Source organism: Spermophilus citellus, assembly GCF_964194105.1.
Source record: "Spermophilus citellus genome assembly, chromosome: 11".
In the NCBI taxonomy this organism is placed as follows: domain Eukaryota; kingdom Metazoa; phylum Chordata; class Mammalia; order Rodentia; family Sciuridae; genus Spermophilus; species Spermophilus citellus.
Genome location: NC_138192.1, coordinates 50,094,776 through 50,120,360, shown reverse-complemented (window position 1 = coordinate 50,120,360; position 25,585 = coordinate 50,094,776). Strand labels below are relative to the sequence as shown.

The following is a 25,585-nucleotide window of genomic DNA, read 5'->3' as shown; positions in this document are numbered from 1 at the left end:
CCTACTACAATGTCTAACTAGCCAGGCTGCTCAACCTGTTTTGCTTTATTTCTCCAGTTTGCATCTACCAATAAGCCTTAAACTATTTTTATATGTTAGAAAATGAATGCATTGTAAACTATTTCCTCCCTTCACACTAGTGTCTCATTAAGCTCAGTAAACAAAAATACAATGTTTCACAAATTCGTAATGAAAGGACCAACCAGGCAATTTTGAGAGACATTATCATTTTAGTTGCTTTGACATCCTAGAAAACTACACTGAGTTGTTGGACAAATTCTTTCCACTGTTTGGTTACTGTGTTTGAGGTTAAAATATGAAGGTTAGGAAGGAGTGGTTATAAAGGATTTTAATGACCACCTGCATCTATGAGTCTTCTATCTCATTTCATCTTTAGCATTTTTAAATTAATTATAGAAGAGGGTTTAGTAGTATTTATGTTTGTATAATGATGATTTTGCCCTTTATTTCATAACTGACCACCTTCAAGAATCATATTTTTTTTTCTTCTTACACCAAGTAACAATCAGTGAACAGGTAATGAACTTTTAGCCCTATTCACAGCCACTAAGATATCTACACTCATTCTTTTGGTGTGTGTGTGTGTGTGTGTGTGTGTGTGGTCCTGGGGATAGAACCCAGGAGCACTTCCTCAGTTGTACTTTTTATTTTGAGATAGGGTCTCACTAAATTGCAGAGGCCTGAAAATTATGATCCTTCTGCCCTGGCCTCCCAAATCTCTGGGATTACAAGGGTGTGACATCACACCCAACCCTATGCTCATTCCTTTTCAGTCCAGGCGTTCATTAAGAGCAGAATTTGAACTGAGGCTTGAGAAAGAAACTTCAAGGAAACAAAAGACTTAGTTCTCCCCATGAGAAGCATGAAATTTTGTGGTACCAATAGGAGGAAAAATCACAATGACGGGATGACAAAATTTATGAGTTTATAATTATAGAGCCTCATTAGTTCTCCAAGTCAGTAGTCACTTATTGAGACCCTACTAAGTGCAAGGTATTTTGTTAAGTAAGCATCATGAAAGATACAATGAGCAAAGAATGGTCATTGTTACTAACTACTTAGATTCAACTGGGTGACTAAAATAGTGGTAGGTGAATAAGAAGTATGTGTAAAATGCTTAACAGAATATTAGGACAGAAATTGCTAATCATCATCATGGTTATTGATGATAATAACGAATGTATGGATTAAGCTATTTTATTCAAAATACAACATGCTATGTAGGTTGAAGTGCCAAGTTCCGTGTTGCAGAGTGTTTCTGACCGAGTGTTAGGTCAAATATTAGAGATAGGATAATCAAGAAGTGCCTTAAAAAGTGAGAGAGAGAGAGGTGCATTCAGGAGATGGCAAATTTCAGGGAAAGTTTTCTTCAGGACAAAAGCTTTCTGAACATGCCTTTATGAAAAAGGAAAGAGAAAGGCTGAAAATAGAGATGGAGACAGGGTGAAACATGGAGTAAGTTTTCAGAAGAGTTGTGAGGGAACAACTTTAGATGGTAACCATGGTAGTGGTCAAGAATATGTCTTTATTTTAGCAGCAAGATCAAAAGAAAATGGGAGAATGATGACAGAATTTGGTCAAATTTATAGTAGTACAGAAAATTTACATCACAGTGGTTGTACTCCTTGAAGTAGATAGGGAAAAGAGATCATCAGTAAGCAGTGTGGAATAGGAGTAGGCTTGGAATCTTCAAGAGTGGGACTTGAGAGCAGTTGCTGTGGATAACGTATGGCAATTCAGTCATCTTCAGGAAAGAATATCCTGTTGTGAAAACATAATCTGAAATCAGACTATACAATTAGATAAATCTGTTTTGATATTTGGGGAGTGGAGAAGTTGAACTGGACCTTAGTCTGGCAGTGCAAGAATGGTATGAGAATCAGAAGTGGGGATGGGAATGATGATTCCCAGCTCCAAGGAGCCAGTCAGTACACAGGGCAGGTGGAGTAGACTGGGGGATGGTCAGCCCTCGTCACACCAAAGTACCTACTTCAAGGAAATGAGGAATAAAATGATGAGGACAAGTGGAAAGTGGAGAGTGAAAGCCTGTCTTGGTTCTGAGAGATGGAATTGTCCTAGGTTAGAGCTGTACAAGACACATTCATCTGTGCTGTTAGACTAGAAAAGCCAAAGCACTGTGAAGACAGGGCTCCCCATGGACTGCCTTTTGAGGGATGGAGTATTCCAGAATGATAGTATTCCTGGGGGAAATGTAGTCATGGGACAGGTGTCATTTTACTAGAACTATATAGGCAGTGTCCCAAAACCTGAAGGTGAAAACGCACAACTTTGTTCTTCCAAACCTTATAATTCCAGAGTGTTGGTTCTTCAAGGGTAGAGATTAAGTTTCCTTTTCTTTATATTTCTCTCAGTAGTTACAGTGGTTCATAAAGTATTGATGGTTGGTAAATAGGGGCTTGCTGAATTAATGGTAAATAAATCATGAGTGAACTGATGAAACAGGTAACCCTGGTTTGAAATGGTAGTGTGAATTAAGGAGTACATGGACGCATCCTCTTTGCTTTGTGTGTCTGGAGAGATGCAGGCAAGAAGGGCTCTGCAGGAGAGGTCTGTGAGGGATAGGATATTACCAGGGGATGACACAGTTTCATTTAATCTGAAGAAGTAGAACCCATGTGGGAGGATGTCATTAAACATGTGGGGGGAGAACCAAGCACTATGTGAAATGGGAAAGCAAAATGAACCATGAATAAAGTTCTTTTTTGGTCTCTAGTTTTATGGTAAGCTTGAGATAGCTTTTATTTACTGGATGCATAAAATATATAATAAATTAATAGCTTATAATATTCCACCTTTGTATGGTGCTTTGAAGAATCATTCTTCATTGAGTGCCCTTAGAAACTTGATTAAAAATAAGAAATTAGGGAAATACAATTACTAAATATTAAGTGGTAATTTTAAATAAGCTTCTTGAGCAGAGAATCTGAAAAACTTTTATATTATTTCTCTCTACCCCAGTAGATTCAGACTCTATCATCCATTAAAAATTTTTTTAAAGTGATATAAGCAAATAGGATTCAGAAGGGCTACTATGAATCAGTTAAAAATAAATTTAAATTTTAAAAAGAAAAGAGGGAGAACACGAAAAAAAGAAAAAGTTAAAAATTTAATAGCTCCCACTGAAGAGGGCATTTTAGTTGTTTATTGATTGATTGATCTCTCTATCTTTGTGGTTACAGGAGATTGAAACCAAGGGTGCTCTACCATATTCTGGGCTATATCCGCTGCCCTTTCTCTTTTATATTTTAAGACAGGGTCTTGCTATTAGTTTCCCAGGTTGGCCTTAAATTGGCAATCCTTCTGCCTCAGCCTCCCAAATTGTTGGGATTGCAGGCGTTTGACACCACGTCTAGATTGAAGTGGGTACTTTAATTGTCTTTTCCCCATACTAAATTTATAGTGTACTGATATGTTTATTTAGAATTATAATGTTGTTACAGTATTTTCTGCAGCTAGGGCCTGTTCAAATGTTATCAAATCAGGCATGATGAAAAATTAAAAAGATGGGATTTTCTCTGCCTCTCCCTCCCCACCCCCCACCCCCCAGTCTCTCTCATGTTGAATCATTGTGGTGTAGTGGAAAGAGCAATGGGTTAAGAGTCAAGATGTATGAATTTTGCATCCAGCTTTTCCAGAAATTAGTTGTGTAACTTTGTATGAATCATTAACTTTACTGTAGTACCTTAGTAGTATCAGCTGTTAAATGAGGAAATTAGACTACAAATTTGGACTGCACCCCACCCTACCCTTTCTCCTAGTGATATTGTTCTGGGAAGGATGAACAAAGAAAATTAAAAGCAGACCTGTCCTATTTGGTAGGGAAACAGGAGACGCTTAGGGATCCCAACCTATGCTATCTTACATAGGGCCAAGTTCCTCAATATGAAATCTGCATAACCCATGCAGGGCCCTACCCTTAAGTGGGTCTGTCTCACTTCGTTACTCTGCTGTTGCTGTCTTGAAACTCTTTGCAATTTCTAAGTGAGGAAACCCGCAGTTTCATTTTGCTCTGTTTTTCACAAATCACCTAGCCAGTCTTAATTATACTTCATAGAATGCATAAAATAACAGCAGATGATAAACCGAGTGGGAAGGAATGGGATCAGAGTTTCACCACCTGAAATACCAGATAGAAGGCCAGTTCATACAGGGTTATGATGGCACAAACCTGTAATTCCAGTGACTGGGAGGCTAAGCCAAGAAGACCTCAAGTTTGAGGTCAGCCTGGGCAACTTAGCAAGACCCTATATCAAAAAAGACCCACCACGGTGGGGTGGCGGTCGTGCTGAGGATGTAACTCAGGGGTAAAGCACTCTAGGGTTCAATATCTAGTACCACAAAAAGAAAAAAGAAATGCCAGTTCAGACCAGGTTTTCAGTGTATCCAGAACAATTGAATCCCAAGTGAAGCTCTAGACCTAGACTAAAAATCTTGCTTGAGCAAGAAACACAGTGGTACAAAGTGTAACTCCCCCAGTTGGGTAATATTCATGACAAGGTTACAATCTAGCAAATAAGTAGGTCTATTTAAACATAAATTCTATATACCTCATCATTAGCATAGAAGAAAGTTGGAGAAAGAGTAAGAAAGTTTGTATATCTTTACTATCCTCTTGGTTTAATAACTTCCAATTCCTCCTATTTCTCTTACATGGAGTTTAAATTAAAACTTTTAAATTCATTAGAAGAAACTACACAAATTTGATCATCCTGTATTTTCCAAGAGTTGCATGGATGCGCAGTGTTAGTCATTTGTACATGATCAGATAATACAGCTAGTACCCAAATACTAGGAGGGAGTCAAAGTATTATGAAGTGAGTCTTTTTCTTCTTGTTTGTATCTGTCACATTTTCATAGGTTGGAAGAGTCTTGTTGAACAAGACTTCGGATAGCTTCTCATGGTTACAGTTAGTTCTAAATTTTTTAGTAAATATCAGACATTTAAAAGCAAAGGAGAGAAAGAGTAGGAAAGCAGAAGTAGCACTTGGCAGGGCAGGCAGGAATGGGTCATGTTCAGACCATAATCAGTGTGCAACAAGAAGAACTTGTTCACTTCCTGGCTAATGAATGCTGTGGTTTTATTAGCTTTGCTTGCGATTAGGAGCAGCTATCTCTACTTCACAGCAAGAGTTCCCACAAAAAATAACGAATCTTCCAGGCTTCTTGAGTTCTTCCTTCATTCATTCAACAAATATTTAATAAGCACTGTTTTCTTTGTGATGTTGCCTGTGGTTTCCAAGCACCTCCAAAATATTTTTTTCTTAATCTTTGTATGTGGTTCCCCAATCTAAAGGCTGTATTGCTTTGAGTTTTTAATGGAAATTAACACAGATTAAATTCTCTGGGCTTAGCTAGAGAATGAAAAGCAAATTGCTTGGGACAATTCTTTATTGAAATTATGAAATTCTGGCACTTTGAGGATGCCCCAGAAGACACACACTGGCTCATTTCACAGATGAGGAAATTGAGATTCAAAAATGTAAAATGACTGAGCCAAAATGCAGTGTCCAAGGCCCTGAACCTGGTCTAATCATTCAATCATTGAGAAATAACTGTGTCCCAGGCATTGTGCTGTGCACCAGTGACACAAGGCCGAATAAGACAGGGTCCATGTCTCTATCAACATGCAGATATGCAAGTGAAAGATGACAACGTGATGTGATAAATTCAAAGATTGAGATTTGTAGATAGCATTGTAAAGAAGAATAGCATAAACTAGGGTTGAGATGGTCGGGAAAGTTATGTGACATGGGAATTATTCAATGCTGCTCCTCAAAACTGCATCTTACTTAGCCAAGTGAGGCAAATGCTTGAATTCCTAGAGTAGTGGTTCTTAAACTGGGCACAAGTCAGAGTTTCTTGAAAGTCTTGTTAAAACACAGTTTGATGACTCTGGAGTGGACCCCAGGAATTTGAATTCCAAACAAGTTTCCAGATAGTACTGATGCTTCTGGTCTGGGGACCACATTTTGAAAACCACTGACTATCCTGAAGCAAACCACTGCATGTTATGTGCTTCTCAAAAAGCAGATGGAATGAGCATTGATTTGCTGGGCAAAATCACCTGCTTTGGGCTGGGGATATAACTCAGTTGGTAGAGCACTTGCCTCACACACACACAAGGCCCTGGGTTTAATCACCAGCACCACCAAAAAAGCAATAATAATAATAATAATAATAATAATACCTTGCTTCATCAACCTCTCTAAAACATAATAACATCACCTGATGCCTTTTGGTCATATGCCAATTATGAATTTTTAGTTTGCACAATAATGAGAAAGATAAGCACATATTTTCTAACTTAGGAGTTAAAAAAAAAGTCATAACTCTGTGTTATTCTATACTAATACATAGTAATCAACATTGTCTAAGGGTTTATAGCCTCTAAACCTTGATATTCACTAATATAAAATCTAAATTCAAAATTAGACTCTGTCCCTGACTGGGATGCTTCCTGCTATTGAGGGAGATATTTGATCCTGCAGTCTACTACAGATCCCCACCCCCTGTTCATTCTTTACCTCTCTCTCCCAGAGCTCCATCGAATGGGGAACTCTCATTGGCATCTGAACATGTGTAGCCCAGTGAAAATCATATCAGAGCAGGGGTGGAGAGACTGGCCAAGAGGCTGTACTAATTCCCAGCAAGAGAAGAACACTTTCTGTTGCTCTTGACGACCCTTCCCTGGCTTTATACATGCTTCTGTACCAGTCGGAGGCTCTGTGAAGCTGCCACGTAACTGTGTGATGAGAAAAAGATCATCCTCCTCCCTCACAGTTGTTTTTAGATATCTAGTGCCAATATGTATTTTGGAAGCTTTCTGCAGAAATGCACACATTCATTCTTAATGATGAAATGCTTATATTCATTAATTAGTCAACTTTAAACAAAGTAGCCATGAGAATTTATATACTTCAACAAATGCCAACTATGTTCTTCTTTAAACTAAAAATGCCAATACAATGAAAAAATTAGAAATAATTTTCTGGGACTTCTTATCATCTATGATATTGTTAACAAAGGGACTACCTTTCAAAAAAATTAACATAGTTACCCAGATTTAGGATTACTTCTACTGTGAGAGAGTGAATTGAGTAAAAAGTAGATTATATGATTCAATAAACAATTCCCACATGACACTGCAGAGGTACACATAATCCCCTGTTATGCAAGCATATACGTATGTATATTACAGAATCACAACCATTGTTTTGCATGTCTCCAAAAATGAAAATCACAGAAGTAGGAAGAAATTATCAGTCAATATCATGGTCTCAAACCAAGCACACTCCCTGGCATTAGTAGCATTCAATATAGAGTTATTAAACAAGGGGTGAATGAATAATTCTACTCAGTTTTTTTTTTCATAGACTTGATGCAGCTTTTCTGGATCCTTCAAGTTTTTCTTTTTTTTTTATAATATTTATTTTTTAGATATCGGCGGACACAACATCTTTCTTTGTATATGGTGCTGAGGATCGAACCCGGGCCACACGCATGCCAGGCGAGCGCGCTACCGCTTGAGCCACATCCCCAGCCCTCAAGTTTTTCTTTTCTAAAATTATTACTTATTCATTTGAATGCTTGTTAAAATGGTTTAACATAATCTTCAAATATATTTCTTCAATATTTTATGAAAATTAAAAATATGCAAACTACTAAAACAGTGATAATAGACCACTTGTCTTCTTATGTAAACATATGCTTGTTACAAATAAAGAAAATTAATAGCAAAGGAAAACAGAAAAGGGGAACAATTATTTTTTCTTTTTTTTCGGTATTAGTGATTGAACCCAGCGGTGCTTTACCACTGAGCTACATCCCCAGCCCTTTTTAACTTTTTATTTTAAGACATGGTCTCACTATATTGCTGATTCTCCTACATCAACTTCCAGAGTCTCTGGGATTCCAGGTGTGTGCTACTGTGCCCAGCACCATATTATAATTTAACTATCTATAAACACTAAGTGAACCCCACATTTAAGTATCTTTGAGAATATATCCTAAAACAACTCAATTTGGAAACCAATCAGTATTTCTCTTTTATTTAGAGTTCTGATAACACTGCTTGTTTCTTAGGCAATAATTTTTAAAGTCAGTCCATATAGGTAATCATTATTATCTATTTAGAAATATCAGTATTTATCTAAAACAGACATAAATATATTTATGAAAGTTTCATTAATAAACAACACTAATAAGAGTGACTAACATATTTCTATGAAAATCAGACTTGAAGGGACCTAGAATTTTATTTACTAATATTAAAGTACATATAGCCAGGAGGGCATTTTTAATTAATAAAGTTCTTTTTTTTTTTGATAAAGAAAAGTTTACCTAACCTTAGAGAAGGTTGAGATATTTGCAAGATATTAGGGTAAATTTTAGGACTAAATGCAAAATCTCTGGAGAAGTTGTTGGAAGAAATTACTTGAGGTTTCTTGTGAATTTTTGTTATGGTTTGATGATAAATACCATGCAAATATCCTTTGTCAGTGTGTTTTGGCAGTTCTTCCAAGGAGACCAGGGAGTGAAGAGGATTACAGAAAGAATGAAAATGAGGTTGATTTTATACTAGAAAAATGCAGCAGGGAATTCTATAACTTTCTAGCAAATTTTCTACCTCATTCCTGTGTCCACTACATAGTATTACAAGATCTTGGAAGATCTTTGTGAAAAAAAAGTGCAAACTTCTAAATGCAAAATTTTATTCTTCCCAATAATTTTGAGAGTTACCAAAATTTAATCCCATTTGTTCTAGTACTATAACTGTTAGGGTGTTCAGTTTTCAGAGACTACATAGATTAAAGTAGAAAAGGAAGTTTCTTAGCTCACAGAATCTAAGGATGATTGACAACACAGGGATTGTAAGGTGTGGTTTGACCTCAGGAACAAATAGAGCTGGAAACAGACTCTAGGGGTATGCTGTCTTGTCTTCTTTTCTCTGATTTATTCATTCTTTTCATAAATCTTTCTTTGCTATATGGAAAGTACCAATTCCTTCATTCTTATGGCTACAGTCATTTGAGGGAAAAAATCTCTTGACATATTTTTGGAAACAAAATCCTAAAATCATAATGAAGAGATTCACTGAATTCAATTGGATCTATGGGCTGTTCCTGGACTAATCAATGTTTTGGTTTAAAGAATAGAGGACTAAGATTGGCTCACTTTAGGTGTATATAATCAACTGTGGCAAAGAGAGCAGAATCATGCTATAACATAGCAGCTCCCTTGGGCACTGTAAAGCTCAGCAATAGGGAAGTGCAGAGCTGTTTGTAGGCAAAGGAAAAGGGTATAGTGCTGGGAAGAAAAACCACATGTTACTAGTACCCATAATAAAAGACCCTAGGAGAAAACTACCTTATATTCATGGTGGTTATACCTAGCTCAGGGAAGGTTCAACTCTAGCTCACGTAAGTGACTCTAGATATATAAGATATATAACCAATAGCATATCTATATCACATGAACAAAAACCCTGATGGAGCAAGTAGACTTAAATGATTGAAATGGCATCTTCTTCATGAATTTTATATCTTTCTAACTCCTACAAGAATTTATAATCACCAAAATATGGTTTACCACATTGTTCTATAATTACTCGAGCTAACAGTTGAACTAGGTTCTAAGCCCATGCCTCAAATATACTTATTATATATTATACTTTCTTTTACTAGAAGATTTTTACACCAAGATTGGTATTTAAAACATAATTTACTCCACATTCATTTCATAAATGGTTTCTGAGAGCCTACTAATTTCTAGGCTATATTCTCAATGCTCAGGAAACAAAGATGATCCTTAAAGAGAACACGTGATTTGAAGTCTTTTGTCTCCATTACACTCAATGTAGAAATCTAGCATGGCCAAATTGGATCTAGCAATTGAACTGCCTCTCCAAATACCAGAAGTGTATCTAGATGCAATTTAGTTTGCCTATCCAGAAAAATCAGAATTTTCCTCCCTTTTAAGCCCAAAGGCTATTAATGCAAATCCAATTGAATTTGCATTTGATTACATTTCTGATGAAAACATTCATATGCAAATGAAAATCCATGCAAAGATAGCCAGATACCTCAAATAGTTGCTGAAATATCAAAATAAAATTGGAATATTAAATATATGTCCATCCATAATTGAAAAGGAAGTTTACTAGGTTACATTAAGGTCATCAAGTAGTACAGTGTTCTCGAAAAACCTAAATCATGTCTCAAACATTTCACAACATTCTAGTAGGTGTGAATTCAGAAAGGAACTATTACATAACTTTCTGCTGTCACAGCACTGAAAAAGGAGTCATTCACTGGTAAAATCAGTCGTGTTGTTCAAAAGACGTTCATCTTGGATCCACCATTTTGTTTCCCTTCTCTTTTCTTGTCACTAAAAGCAAAAGTTGATTTTTGGTAGTTCTGAAGTTATTTTGATGATTCAAAACAATGCACAAATAGTTCATGCAAGTTGGCAGTTCCTGCATACTCTCTAGGGGCTCAGTGATGCAAGTTAAATGACATCATCACAATCACCACCAATAAGTATCCTTTGGAAAGCATCCATGGCATTGTGAGTATAGTGGCAGAAAGGAGATCTTAACTAATGTCCCTATTCTTCTATTAAATCCAGCTAAGAAAAGATTTCAGCAAAATTTCAAGGTATAATCTCTTAATCCACTAATGTACATTCCAAGTCTATTTTTGAGGGGAAAACAAGTCTTGGAATCAGACTGCCATTCTTACTAAACTTAACAGAAAGTAGAGTAACAAAAGAGAAAGTTTTGAGATCACAACACTCAGGATTGTTATAACTTAGTCCACAAAGTGCAATTCTCCCCATTTTTCTTTCATTTGACCTCACCTATCGGTCCATAGTTTCCTGTCTTTTTTAGAATTCTAGTGTTCCCTTCTTTGGTGAATATCACCAATAATTCATCAAATTTGGAAATCTTAAACCACAGGAAAGTATTTTAGCAACTCTCACCTTGGAAAACTCAATCCTTCCACAAGTATTAGGGGTTTTACTTCTTTATTATGACTCAAATCCATTTGCTTTTTTTCGTCTCCATCACCAATCACTTAACCTTTACAATTTGCCTGGCTTTAGGGCAGGAGCCTACTAGTTTCCCAGAATCTACTTTTCTCTTCCACTCCCTATCATACTGTAGCCAGAGTTGTCATTTAAAAACCTGGGGTCTTGGTGGTGCATACCTGTTAACCCCAGCTACTCAGGAAGCTGAGGCGGGAGGATAACAAGTTCAAGATCAGCCTCAGCAAGTTAGATCCTGTCTCAAAATATAGTAATATAAAAAGGGCTGGGGATGTAGCTCAATAGTAGAGCATACCTGAGTTCAATGCCCAATACTGAAAAAAAAAAAAAAAAAAAAAAGAATAGCCACCATTTTATCTAATCATCCTCTTTGCTTAATACCCTTCAAGCCTTCCTGTCTGTCTTAGAATAAAAACCCAATCCTTAACAGGGCTATTGCCCAATTCAAGGTTCAATTCCAGCTGGCCTCTTCACCCATACACCCTGAGGCTCCACTTTCACTCTGCACTCCAGCATATCCTTTTAGATCCTGAAATGTCTACACTCCTTGCAGCACCACAACCTTGCACATGCTGTTTTCCCAGCTTCCAAAGTGAGCTAACTTCATGCTTTCTCCGTTCATGCTTTATCTTGATCTCTTAGAGCCCACCAGATCCCTCTTGCTTCTTTTTAAACCTCTATACAACTTTCATAATATCTCTTCAAGTTTAATGTATTTATTTTCAAGATGATATCAGTTTTATTGATTTTTTTTCATAGCTTCCAGAAGCATGAGACTCAACATGTTCTTTGCTTACCAGAGCAAGACACAATGCCTATCATTTACTAGGCTTTCAGTTAAGTACATGTTGAATTAATGGGAGGTTCTACTCTCAGTTCTTCCCATTTAAAATCTACAAGTTCATAACAATTAAAGCAAAAAAAAAAAATTGACTTGTCTGTTCAAACATCACCCTGCCACACTTGTCAAGGAGAATTAATATGGCAAATACATTAATATTGTTTATGGCAAAGAAAGTAAGGCAAAGAATCTAGTGGAATCAAAGTTAACTGTTCTCAAAACCCTGATAGTAAGATTCCACCATTTATTTTAGTAGCAAAGTACTTTTTTCACCTATGTGTGTTAGAAAATAATGTAATAGCTACTCTCCCAAATCTGTATTATGAATAAAAAAATTATCTAAGATATTTAAGCCACACTAATTCAGGAACACATCTAGAGGTTTCAAGTATACAATGTCTTATGACATAATTTGCTAAAATTGGTTTACAACTATAATTCATTTCATGGGAATGGAGTCATAATTGCAAAAGTTAAAACCATATCAAAATCACACAGCAGCATTGCCAGCTTCTTAACTCCCTCTGTTACTTTTTATTTTATTTTTATCAGCTGTGAGCTTAATTTTATTTTCAGCAGCTTTAAAATACTGAGCTGAAGATTCAAATTTTAGGGAAAGGTAAACTACCACATTCTGTGATTTTTATTTTAAAAACAAAGTCCACATTATTATCTCTCTAGGAATATCTTTCCTTTCACATCTGTCTCAGACTATGTACTCCTGGCTGTCTGTGATATTCAGAGGGTGGAGGGTTAAAAGCTTATATTTAGCAACCGGATGGATCTGTGGTTAGGGATGTTTAGTGGACAATAAAAAATTAAATATACTTTTCTTAAAAGAAAAGGAAGTTTTATATAGACCACTAAAGTAGCTTTGAGCTTATATTATCTCTCATGTTTATGGATCTTAGAATGCCATACAAAAAATATCTTAGATCTTTTAAATTTTACTAAAAACATCTTAAATTTTCTTTCATTTTTTTTGTGAATTATGCAGACTAGTATTCTCAGAAGAAAAAAAAACTTATTTAACTTAAAGTGAAGTATCCTCTTTTTGTGTATAACAATAAGCATGTAATCAGTTAACTGGTCATCTTCTATACTTCTTACAAATAAACCAGGTATTTGTGGTCTTATTGCAAGTCAGCATTTGCTACTAATAACGATGTAGATGGACGTGGGCTCTGAGGAAGAAGGCCCTGAAAAGACATTTTTCCTTTTATGATTTCAGTTAAGAATGCAAATTGCACATCAGACTTTGAGGAATACTTTGCCAAAAGAAAACTGGAGGAACGCGATGGCCATGCAGTCAGCATCGAGGAGTACCTTCAGCGCAGTGACACAGCCATTATTTACCCAGAAGCCCCTGAGGAGCTGTCTCGCCTTGGCACGCCAGAGGCCAATGGGCAAGAAGAAAATGGTGAGGCTGTAATTCATTTTTAGCCACTACACTGACCTCTGCAGCTGTTACAATTACAAATGCACTACATGCCTGGGTGTTTACCTTAAAATTTGAAGAACAGCTGCAGAGGCATGGAATTTCATGAGCAAAGATTAGAACTGTAATTTTAGGGTATTGTGAAATTTTTTTGTCAGCAAATTTGTGTCATTTGTACATCCAATAAAGAACAAGAACAATTAGAGCCCATTTCTAAGAGATAAAAATATCTAAATGTATTCCTATCTTTCTGAAATATTTTACTTTTGAGGAAAAAAAGTTTAGAAACACTGACCCTCACCTTTTGTTCTTCTCTATTGACACCTGAATAGCTCCTTCACACTGTGAATTTCTGAGTAATATGTGGCTAAAGCTTTCATAGAAGCTGTCAGTCACTTAAAAAGAATTTCCTCATTTATCAGCTGTTTAAATCCCCCCCTCAAAAAAAAAAAAAAAAAAAAGCTTAAGTAATTAATTAATTTTCAGGCACGGTGTGAGCTGATTCCGACAAGTCTGTCCTGGGTGTGCAAGGGGACTGGTGTGCGAGGAGGCCGGGTGCAATGATGGCACTCTGGTGGAGCAGATTGCAGTGATTCCTGTCATACCATCCCGGGCAGTCAGCCCATTAGCTGCCATTGATTTACTGACCTTTTGGCCCGCTTCTCTCTCTCTCGTCTCTCGGCTACAGACCTGCCACCTGGAACTCCAGATGCTTTTGCCCAACTGCTGACCTGCCCCTACTGCGACCGGGGCTACAAGCGCTTGACATCACTGAAGGAGCACATCAAGTACCGCCACGAGAAGAATGAGGAGAACTTTTCCTGCCCTCTTTGTAGCTACACGTTTGCCTACCGCACCCAGCTCGAGCGGCATATGGTGACGCACAAGCCAGGGACAGATCAGGTGGGGGGTTGGTTTTAAGTGATTTCTTTCTATAATAACCCCTTAGAGAAACGATATTGCTTTGATTGGCAATCATTATTAATTTTTCATGGCATTTTGAAGATGCAGATCTTTTAATGGTAATAGCTTTAATTGAGGTCTAAATGATTTTTTGATGGTCTCTTCTAATATGATTTAATAGTCTTATGTTCACGATCGAATGAGTGTGTTAATTTCTAATTTAGAAATTTTATTTGCACTTTAACTTGACTTTAGTTTCATTTTTATGTTCCACAAAAAGTGAATGAAATTGTAGCATTTTAATTATACATTATTAAACATCTCAGCAATTTTAATCCCATTTTTCACCTACTTTTTCTTAGAATTTTTTTTAAAATAGAACCTAAGTCATAGTAAAACAAGTGTTTCTTTTCATTTGTCATATAACACTTTCAGTCACTTAGAATATTTTTACGAGTTGCTACTAGTTTATGAAATCTATTTTAAGCAAAATAAAAAAGGTGTATGGCATATGTGTGTGTGTGTGTGTGTGTGTGTATATATATATATATATAAAATAATTGGAATAATATTAAGATGTTGGGTGTACATTTTAAATGATCCCTTGTTGATGTGCACATTGGTAGCTAGATATGTTACAATTGTTCTGCTTCTTTTAACTTACTTGTTTTAAAAATAAGAATTCTGTTTTGCACAGGTAATCATAGCTTCTTAAATCCTTAAAATGACGGAATAGGATTGATTCACAGCATCCTTTAAATGTCTCAGCAAAATTGCTCTTTCTGTCCTCCTGGGAGAATTGACTCCGCAAATTGATATTATGATGTGTTCAGATGGTAACAGAAGTGGTGTATCATAAGTCACAATAACTGGCCCTACAGAACTGGAATTGCCCTATATAAGTTTGATACCATATCTGTTTTAAAAATGATTAAACATGATATTCTACATAAAATTCTTATTTTTCCTTATGGGCTTTATGTTCTTTGAATAAGGAAAATAGGAATCAGCAAACACAATCAAACAATGATTATAAAGCTACATTATGGAATTTTACTGTTTTAACAGGATAGCTCATATAAATCATTCCATTTACATCTGATTGGACTTGTCACCTGAATGTTTTTCAAAGATCAGTTATGAAAAATAATATGTTTGCATAGCTTCACTTATGTAACAGTCTTTCTTCCCTTGCCTTCTATGCACAAAACTACAGGAAGAAAAAAAAAAGCGGGGTAGGCCTAGATATTTATCTAGCATAACTGCTTTAAATTTCACATGCAGGAGTGTGATTGTGTTGGCGCATTATGAATGGTAGCTTTGGTGTTGAAAAGTCCCCTCATTTGCTCATGGCATTTACAATTAGTAAATTAAAATGATTGTATCATATTAACAGTGGCACAACTAAAGTTTATAGTAGTCCTCTGAGGGCTGTGGGGGGAGACAAAGCAGCTGTTGCTGTTTGTTTATGCAACTCAGCAACATATGAGCGCTGGTCCCTCAATGGCGCTCGGCGGGCTGGGCTCCGCTTGATCTTTGAAGGTTGCTGCTGTTTGAACAAACCTCCCTGTGTCCCATGTAACACCATCTGTCTCACTAGGAATGTGGGAAGATTCAGCACACCCTAGCAGTTGTCATACCGTTTCTGTGCTGTCTTTTTGCAAAAGGCTTTTGTGTCATTGCTGGTTGAAAAAGGCTGACCTCCTACCTTGAGCATCCAGAGTAGATGACTGTATTTTTTTTTTTCCAGAATTCTAAGTCACACTGCTTTTTTCCCCCCTTGTTCAAAAAGGTCAGCTGTGTTTGATTATATCTACTGCTTTTAACTTGTCTTTTCAGCAAACTTTTTTTTTCTTTTGGTCCCTACTCCTTTGCACACTACCTAAAAGGAAAATGAAAAGTTGTTGAAGTCTTTCCTACTAGCCTGTGATAAAACTGCTCAAGCAGTTATAACATAAGATGTTGTCTCTTACATTTAATAATGACACAAATCTGATAGGCAACACATCAGGAAAACAGGGTTTACATGTGCTCCTAGCACAATGAATGGAATATTTAAACATACTTACCATGTAACAAAAGTATTTACAGTCCACATTTTTTGTTTTCAATGTTTATGAGTTTTTGATGTGGGAATTTTATTTATTTTTTGCTCTTCTTTAAATTTCAGATTGCTTTATTATAAGAAAAACTTCTAACCTGATTCAGAAAGTTCAATAATATTTTGTTTTAATGTGTGAGGCTTTCTTTATTTTTTCTTTTCCTTGCCTTTTTTTAGACTATTATTAGGCAACATTTTTTTTCCTCAACAAAATTGTTTCATTCTAGCAAGGAATCTTTAGATTTTAGATCTTGCATTAAACACAAAGAAACACAAACATCTTTACAATTATACCTTCTCAAGGGTCAAAGAAACATTCTGAAAAAGAGATGACAAATAATTGTAAAGCAAGTGTTTGGATGAGCATGTGAAAGCACTTTTTTTTTTATTTGTTCCAATTTTATTACCAACATTATCACTTTTATTGCAACTCTGAAAGACTGGGCAGATAAATAAGCATGCACTCAAACCTTTTGGCCTGTCTGAAAAATAGAGGCCTTTTAAAAATATTCGTAACAAATTTTCTTTGTTCCTCCTGCACAAAACTGATGACAGTCTTTCTCCTTTTATAGCACCAAATGCTAACCCAAGGAGCAGGTAATCGCAAGTTCAAGTGCACGGAGTGTGGCAAGGCCTTCAAGTATAAACACCATCTGAAAGAACACCTTCGAATTCACAGTGGTGAGTAGCTGAGGTGCTGGCACTCACATATGCATTGTTTTTAATAAAAGAAATTTTAAAAGATTACTTAAACTTTACACAGACCTGTTTGTAGCTTTTTGGAACTACCCATTTATTTAATAAGCTATGTGTACCTCATGATGAAGACTTATGGTACCACCCATAACCCTGTCTTATAAAAAGAAGAGGAATGCTTATTCTTTTTTTTTTTTTTTAGTAGTAGTTTTAATCATGTCAACCATTTTTTTTTAATATTTATTTATTTTTTAGTTTTCGGCGGACACAACATCTTTGTTTATATGTGGTGCTGGGGATCGAACCCGGGCCGCACGCATGCCAGGCGAGCGCGCTACTGCTTGAGCCACATCCCCAGCCCGCTTATTCTTCTTAAAAATTACAAAGGCTTTGATTTATTACTAAATCTAGAGGCTCCTTTTTGTCCTTCTAAAACCCTTTCTCCAGATTAAGTATTTCTGACCTGAAGAAAGTCAGCTGGCAAACTCTGAAGGCCACTCATTTTTGATACCTAAACATGAAAGAAAAAGTTGAAGAATTTTGGATAACAGCTTGTGTATGATAAATGCTCCTTGATTCCTGAGAACTGTGTATCACAGAACCATATCCTACTACTGAGATTTCTTCTTTATAACTAGTTTGATAGCTCTGCCAAGCATTTTATTACCAAATTGGATGCTATTCAAAGAACTAGTTGGATTGGTAGAATCAATGGAATCTCCACAGAGTTGATTAAAGCCATGACTACACTTCCCTTTAAATACTGTGACATCTTTATTGTGATATTGACCACACATTAATCTGACACTCTGTTTAAATAGGAGGCTGCCGATGGCAAGACAAGATTTGGGATCTTAGCAGAAAAAGGCCTAGATAGCCTTCACCTTCCACTGCTAACATCTTGAATTATGTCCTCCAAGGGTAGATAAAGCCCAGAAGCGCTTATGGTCACATAATTCTAATCTAAGCACCTAGAATGTAGAGGAACCCCCATGTGTTCTTTTCATTTGCTTTCACAGATTCTTGTCTCAGCAGACAACTGCAATTGTTACCTAATCAAGGAAATGTAACATTAATTTTAATTATCATTTTAGGTGAAAAACCTTACGAGTGCCCAAACTGCAAGAAACGCTTCTCCCATTCGGGTTCCTACAGTTCACACATCAGCAGTAAGAAATGCATTGGTTTAATCTCAGTAAATGGCCGAATGAGAAACAATATCAAGACGGGTTCTTCCCCTAATTCTGTTTCTTCTTCTCCTACTAATTCAGCCATTACTCAGTTAAGAAACAAGTTGGAGAATGGAAAACCACTTAGTATGTCTGAACAAACAGGCTTACTGAAAATTAAAACAGAACCACTAGACTTCAATGACTATAAAGTTCTTATGGCCACGCATGGGTTCAGTGGCACTAGTCCCTTTATGAATGGTGGGCTGGGAGCCACCAGCCCTTTAGGAGTTCATCCGTCTGCTCAGAGTCCAATGCAGCACTTAGGTGTAGGGATGGAAGCCCCTTTACTCGGATTTCCCACAATGAATAGTAATTTAAGCGAGGTACAAAAGGTTCTCCAGATTGTGGACAATACGGTTTCCAGACAGAAAATGGACTGCAAGGCTGAAGAGATTTCAAAGTTGAAAGGTTATCACATGAAGGACCCATGTTCTCAACCTGAGGAACAAGGAGTAACTTCTCCTAATATTCCACCTGTTGGTCTTCCAGTAGTGAGTCATAATGGTGCCACTAAAAGTATTATTGACTATACATTAGAAAAAGTCAATGAAGCCAAAGCTTGCCTCCAGAGCTTGACTACTGACTCCAGGAGACAGATCAGTAATATAAAGAAAGAGAAGCTACGTACTTTAATAGATTTGGTCACTGATGATAAAATGATTGAGAACCACAACATATCCACTCCATTTTCATGCCAGTTCTGTAAAGAAAGCTTTCCTGGCCCCATTCCCTTGCATCAGCATGAACGTTACCTTTGTAAGATGAATGAAGAGATCAAGGCAGTCCTGCAACCTCATGAGAACATAGTCCCCAACAAAGCTGGAGTATTTGTTGATAATAAAGCCCTCCTCTTGTCATCTGTACTTTCTGAGAAAGGACTGACAAGCCCCATCAACCCATACAAGGACCACATGTCTGTACTCAAAGCATACTATGCTATGAACATGGAGCCCAACTCTGATGAACTGCTGAAAATTTCCATTGCTGTGGGCCTTCCTCAGGAATTTGTGAAGGAATGGTTTGAGCAACGAAAAGTCTACCAGTATTCAAATTCCAGGTCACCATCACTGGAAAGGAACTCCAAGCCGTTAGCTCCCAATAGTAACCCTCCCACAAAAGACTCTTTACTACCCAGGTCTCCAGTCAAGCCTATGGACTCCATCACATCACCATCTATAGCAGAACTCCACAACAGTGTGACAAATTGTGATCCTCCTCTCAGGCTAACAAAATCTTCCCATTTTACCAATATTAAACCAGTTGAAAAATTGGACCACTCAAGGAGTAACACTCCTTCTCCCTTAAATCTTTCCTCCACGTCTTCTAAAAACTCCCACAGTAGTTCATACACTCCAAACAGCTTCTCTTCTGAGGAGCTCCAGGCTGAGCCTTTGGACTTGTCATTACCAAAACAAATGAAGGAACCCAAAAGTATTATAGCCACAAAGAACAAAACAAAAGCTAGTAGCATAAATTTAGACCATAACAGTGTTTCTTCATCATCTGAAAACTCAGATGAGCCTCTGAACTTGACTTTTATCAAGAAGGAGTTTTCGAATTCGAATAATCTGGACAACAAAAGCACTAACCCAGTGTTCGGCATGAACCCATTCAGTGCCAAACCTTTATACACAGCCCTTCCACCACAAAGCGCATTTCCCCCTGCCACTTTCATGCCGCCAGTCCAGACCAGTATCCCTGGGCTACGACCATACCCGGGGCTGGATCAGATGAGCTTCCTACCACATATGGCCTATACCTACCCAACTGGAGCAGCTACCTTTGCTGAAATGCAGCAAAGGAGAAAGTACCAGCGGAAACAAGGATTTCAGGTAATGAAACGAGATTTTTTTTGCTCTGAAGAAAGGAGATGAAAATTATTGTTGAGCTAGGGATGTAGCTCAGTGGTAGAGCACTTGTTTACTAAGTGTGATGCCCTAGGTTTGATCCCCAGTACCACAGACATTAAAAAATTATGTAGATTATGTGCACAAAGGAAAAAAATCTCAGTAACAAATATCAGGAGAAATAGAAAAGACTCTTAAAAAAGAATGTGAACCTAAAACTAAGTGGGTTAGAAAGCAAATAGATGAAAGTAGAACACAGTGCTCTATCTGTAAGCACAGTTGCTATTAAAATAAATAAGAAATGTAAACGTTTTTGAGGTTTATTTAGATTGACTCACCTGCTTTTAAAAAATGTATATTGATAACAATACTTTGGTAGGACTTACCTAGGTCCTAAAAGTTAAAGTTTATAACACTCGCTCTTAAAGATGTTTGCAGTTTTCAAGTAAAACATCAATAAATTTGAAATATACTATATTATAGTGAAGAGTTTATTTTGAAGAACATTTAAAAAATATTTTGTACATTCCACATGACTTATTACCTATTCTTTAAACTACTAAATAATTATGTTTTTTTTTTCAAATACAAAAGCAGGTACATTTTAGCATTATGCAATCTAATTCCTGTTTGTAAAACAGGAGCATAAGTGGCAGTACACCTCTGTAACAGCTGTTCCAGTATTCCAATTTACAGTACATCTGCCCTCTTTGTAAATGTATTTAAGCCTATTTAATCTTCTCTAATATTAATTAGTGAAAACGTAGTCTAAGAAAACTGAACTGTGGGCTAGCAAATGGAAATGTATGTTATCATGCAAGTTTGCACTCCTTTGGATCAAGACAAAATAAATATCAAGAAATTTAATAATTTACTGATCCACATTCATTATTGCTCAATGCTGAAGGCTGTTTTAACATAGATAGAACATTGATAAAAAGTGTTATTAATATTCCCTATTTCAAATTAGAAAATTAAATATAAAAATATAGCTTGAGGCTTTTAGTTGGTAGACATACATTTAAATAGATTGCATAATAATAACATTTTGTACCTAAATATAAAATTCAATTAAAATGGAGTTTCTACAGCTACAGATCATTTCTAAAGTAAAGCATGCTGGAAAAAACACAAATTCTGATGGTCAGTGTTCACGCATGGATATTTCCTGGCATAGAAAAAGAAGGATTTTAGAAAAATTTATGTTTTTTCCACTTTCAGGGCTGACCATTTCTATCCTTGGAAAATAGTAAGCTCTACCATTTAGGGCAGAGAAGGCTGATATTTTTCTTGAAATGTGAGGCTTCATATATTGTTCAGGAAAAATAACTTCTTTAAAAAATAAGATCGATAAATAGCGAACATTTTTTAGGTTTTCCAAATGTCAGCCTATGCAGAGTTGTTTGGTGTAAACACAAAGAGAAAAAGACTGTGTTGAACTATGTGATTATATCACAGGGAGAATTGCTTGATGGAGCACAAGACTACATGTCAGGCCTAGATGACATGACAGACTCCGATTCCTGTCTGTCTCGAAAGAAGATCAAGAAGACAGAGAGTGGCATGTATGCATGTGACTTATGTGACAAGACATTCCAGAAAAGCAGTTCCCTTCTGCGACATAAATACGAACACACAGGTATGAGTGACTTTGACTAGCTAGTTAGAGCTTCCCGGCCTGCTGTACATTTCATAATATTTAATGAGTACACTTGTGCAACATAAGATGTAGCATATGCTGATACCTTCAACAAGGAAGAAATAATGCTTTTGCCTTAGCTCAGTAGGACTTTTTTGTTGCTTGTTTATTGGATCATTCATGTGTTTATGAGTGTGCTTGTCTTCATATCTTTCAAGTTAATCTGTAAAACAAATTTATAAGTCACGGCAAAGGAATATTTAAATGGCCAGGACAATGAAATGACATGACTCAGCCTAGTTATTGAAAATATTTTCAAATTCTTAAACTCTGATGAACATTTGTATGTAAAAATGTAACATTAACTCTAGTCAATCATGTATTAGTTTTATCACCCAAACATCAAGTAAGCCACAGTTTGGGGGTGATTTTGTTTGGTTCTTATAAATTGACCACATTTGGAATCAACTAAAAGTGTTAGTATCATAAGAGAAAGTAAAAGATCAAATGAGTTACTTCGTCTACTTATATTTGGAAGACTAAAGTTTGCTTTCTAAAGTTAATTAGTTTATTTTCAATTAATGCATCACTAATCAGGAACAATTAATTGCAAAGAGTTGACAAGATAGTAGCCTCGTTTGTCCCTATGAGTAAAGAGATAGTTGGATAATTAAAAGAAAAGAAAAGAAAAGAGAAGAAAAGAAAAGAAAAGACAAAGTACCAAAATATAAAGCAGTAGTATTTCCCCCAATCCATGATCTCTCTGATTTGCAGCTCTGTGGCTGAGCTCCGCCTCTGTCCCACCTTCCCTTCTCCTCTTCCTACCCTGAATAGAACACTCAGTCTCCTCGCAGTCCTATCCAGTTCTTCTCTACTAGAAATCTACATCTTGTACTAGCCGTGGATGAGGAAAGAAAGAGTGTAAAATCTCAGTCCAATTATTGGAAAGGGAAAAAAGGGGGTGGGGAGAATGTTGAAAAACATTTCACATTAAACCATTTTAATACGGAGTGGGAAAAATCAAACTAAAATTAATGGTTTGGGGGAGAAAAGTGACAAGGCAAAAAAGAACAGGACTGTGAGTAGTTCCTGTTTTATTTTAACTGCCTACATACATGGTCCCCTGTTGGATGTTGAGAGCTGTCCTTAGAATACACTTGTACTCATCAGCATGCCTCAGTCCTCACTGGGCATGTGTTGGAGTCAGCAAAAGGAACCGGAATCAGGCTGAGAGTTTCAACAAAGATAGATGAGTTCTGTCAATCAAATGTTGAGAATATTTGTGAAGAGCACAAAACTGATAAATAACTGCTCTTACTCCAACCAATCCAGTTTTCTTTTCCCCCAATGATCTGATATTCCTTGTTATTATTTTTAAAGTTCAATTAATGACACTTTGAAGACAATCCAAATCAATAGCAAATCCAGACAGCTCTGATAGTCAAGTGATATGTATAAAATGTCAAAAGTTTCCTACATTTGTCTTTTATCATAGATATTTTCTTTAGTACTAAGTCCTATTTAGGCATTTAGAGAGTAAAGATATTTTCGTACCTGAATTTACTTTCATATTTTAATCAACCTCAAATATATTTTGTATTTCATTGTTCAGCAGCATTAGGCACTTCACTGAAGGCATCTTTCCTTCTCTGAATCGTTTTATTATATGACCATATGCAAACTCTATCATTTACTACATGGTGAGTGCAAAACTTTTATTTTAGTGAGGGCTATCATACATATTGACATCCAGTCAATATAATTATTTCCTATAAAGTAGATAGTCTGTAACTCCCATAGCTATATAGCTAATTGAGAGACCCAAAAGTTGACAAACAAATTAATGAACTAATTTAAAAAATAACGATTTTAAAAAGTAAAATGTTCAAGTTCTTTAAGATGTGAGATCTGCTGCCAGAAACATTGCCTAGCAACAGGATGCTAACCATCCAATGGTTTCTCTAAAGTTGTGATTAATTATCTTTCGGTCGGCTTCCCAGCTTGTCAAATTTCCAGTGTGTTAACTTTTTGGTCTCTTGGCCAAACATCTCATGACATTACTACCGTCAGTGTATTAGGTTCCATGCAAGTGAAGTTCTTTATGAATTTTCTATCACTAGGATATGTATGGAAATACAGTCCATTTTCCTATTCTTATGGGGCTCCACCAGCCTTTGTGTTTGTTTATATTAATCAGTAGTAATATTTTCAGAATGAATTAATATGAATATTGTAAGTGAGAACACTCTTGGGGTTGATTGATTCTAAGTTTGGGAAATAAAGTTGAATTGTCATTTGATTTTTATGTGTTGATTATGAATGTGTCATTGATAAAGTGTGTTTGTTATATTTGTCTACAATTTTACATATAGAATCTTTTAAATTAAAAAGAATATTAAGAGCTACTTATTCTTAGGACCTGTGCTCTTTTGCCTCAACCTATTTTAATTTATTTCCTAGGCAGATACCAAAGTCATATGTATTGCTTACTCATTCTTATCAATGGCTTATTGCTTACTTGCTTTCTTGGGATCTGGGACTGGGTCAGAGAAAGGAAAAAATATGTAAATGTTGAATTTAATAGGATTAATTGTCATAAACAAGGACTGTAAAATAAAAAACTGAAACTCCTGTTAGGCACTGTCAAGAGCTCATTTGTACTCCACTGAAATTTAATCTGACATTTATTGAGTGCTTTTTCTGATGAGACATTGTTGTAGGTGCTTTAAAATCCATCTTATTTAGAAAAGTCATAAAAAATGTTTCTACTTTTGAGTAAAGTCTAAGTTTTAAGTAAATCATTAGTCAATTCTGTATCTCAGTTATATGATATTTTTTTCATACCACAAACCTTCCCCTTATTGTTAACTTCAGTTATCATTCTAGCTGTGAGATGAATCATGAACCTAGATATTAGAGGAAAAAACCTTACCTTAAAAAAGTGTTGATTCACCCAGTATCAATTTGGATGTTTTTCTGAATCTTGCTCATGTGGAAATTTAATTCTAGGACATCTATTTTTGAATCAGGTAAACCAATCAAACATGTTAAAAAGAGATGAATGTCCAAGTCAGTTTCTATTTAAATTGAATTTATTAAAGACTTAATAGTGAAACATCTGGAGATTAGTAGACTATTTAGTGTAAGGTACATGTCAAAACTCTCACCTATTCCCAGATTCTATACTTTGTATGGCATCATAGCTGAACATTTTTTTCTTTCAGTTAGTTCATAATGCAGAATTAATTTATTTCTATTATGAGAATTTTATTGAACAAATTTTCTGAAAATTGTAACCATAGAATAGTGATATGATGGACTGCAGGTTTAGCAGGCATCTCCCAGCTTTTCTAACAGATCTTGTACTCACTGGTGAGTGCTTGTTCTCTCTCACAACACTGCTCTGTGGTTTGTTTCTTGGGAAAAGAGAGAGCCGTGTCGACTGTAAAGTTCATTCAAAATGATTCACACATTTTCTCCATGAAATGACCTAACAGGTTGACCTTTTTGTGCTTCTGAGCTCATGAGACATTAATTATCCAAAAGAAGTTGCAGGACAATTTTGCCCATGCACGGTACTACAACTAAAGCACCAGCTAATTTTTCATATACAATTTCTTTTCTCTCCATTCAGATTTATTCCTTCCATGTACTTTGCCCATGATGCATGCATCTTGCTAAAATCTGGGAAATTATTGAATATGTATTAATGAATAAGAATAAAATTATCTAATATTAACTGAGTGCTTACTATGAAATCCTTGTGCTGAACATTGTACAAACATTGTCTCCTTTATTCT

The 25,585-nt window shown here is 36.1% G+C and overlaps 1 protein-coding gene across 4 annotated transcripts in view; it reads left to right on the top strand.

Moving 5' to 3' along the window:
* Positions 1–25,585, top strand: part of ZEB2 (zinc finger E-box binding homeobox 2) — a 128,604-nt gene that overhangs the window by 99,038 nt on the left and 3,981 nt on the right. For all 4 annotated transcript variants that reach the window (XM_081262422.1, XM_081262423.1, XM_081262421.1 and 1 more), the window contains 5 exons: positions 13,161–13,349; positions 14,056–14,270; positions 16,944–17,052; positions 18,162–20,131; positions 21,605–21,785. In XM_081262422.1, coding sequence (XP_081118548.1) covers positions 13,161–13,349; positions 14,056–14,270; positions 16,944–17,052; positions 18,162–20,131; positions 21,605–21,785 — 2,664 coding nt within the window. The remainder of the gene's footprint in view (positions 1–13,160; positions 13,350–14,055; positions 14,271–16,943; positions 17,053–18,161; positions 20,132–21,604; positions 21,786–25,585) is intronic.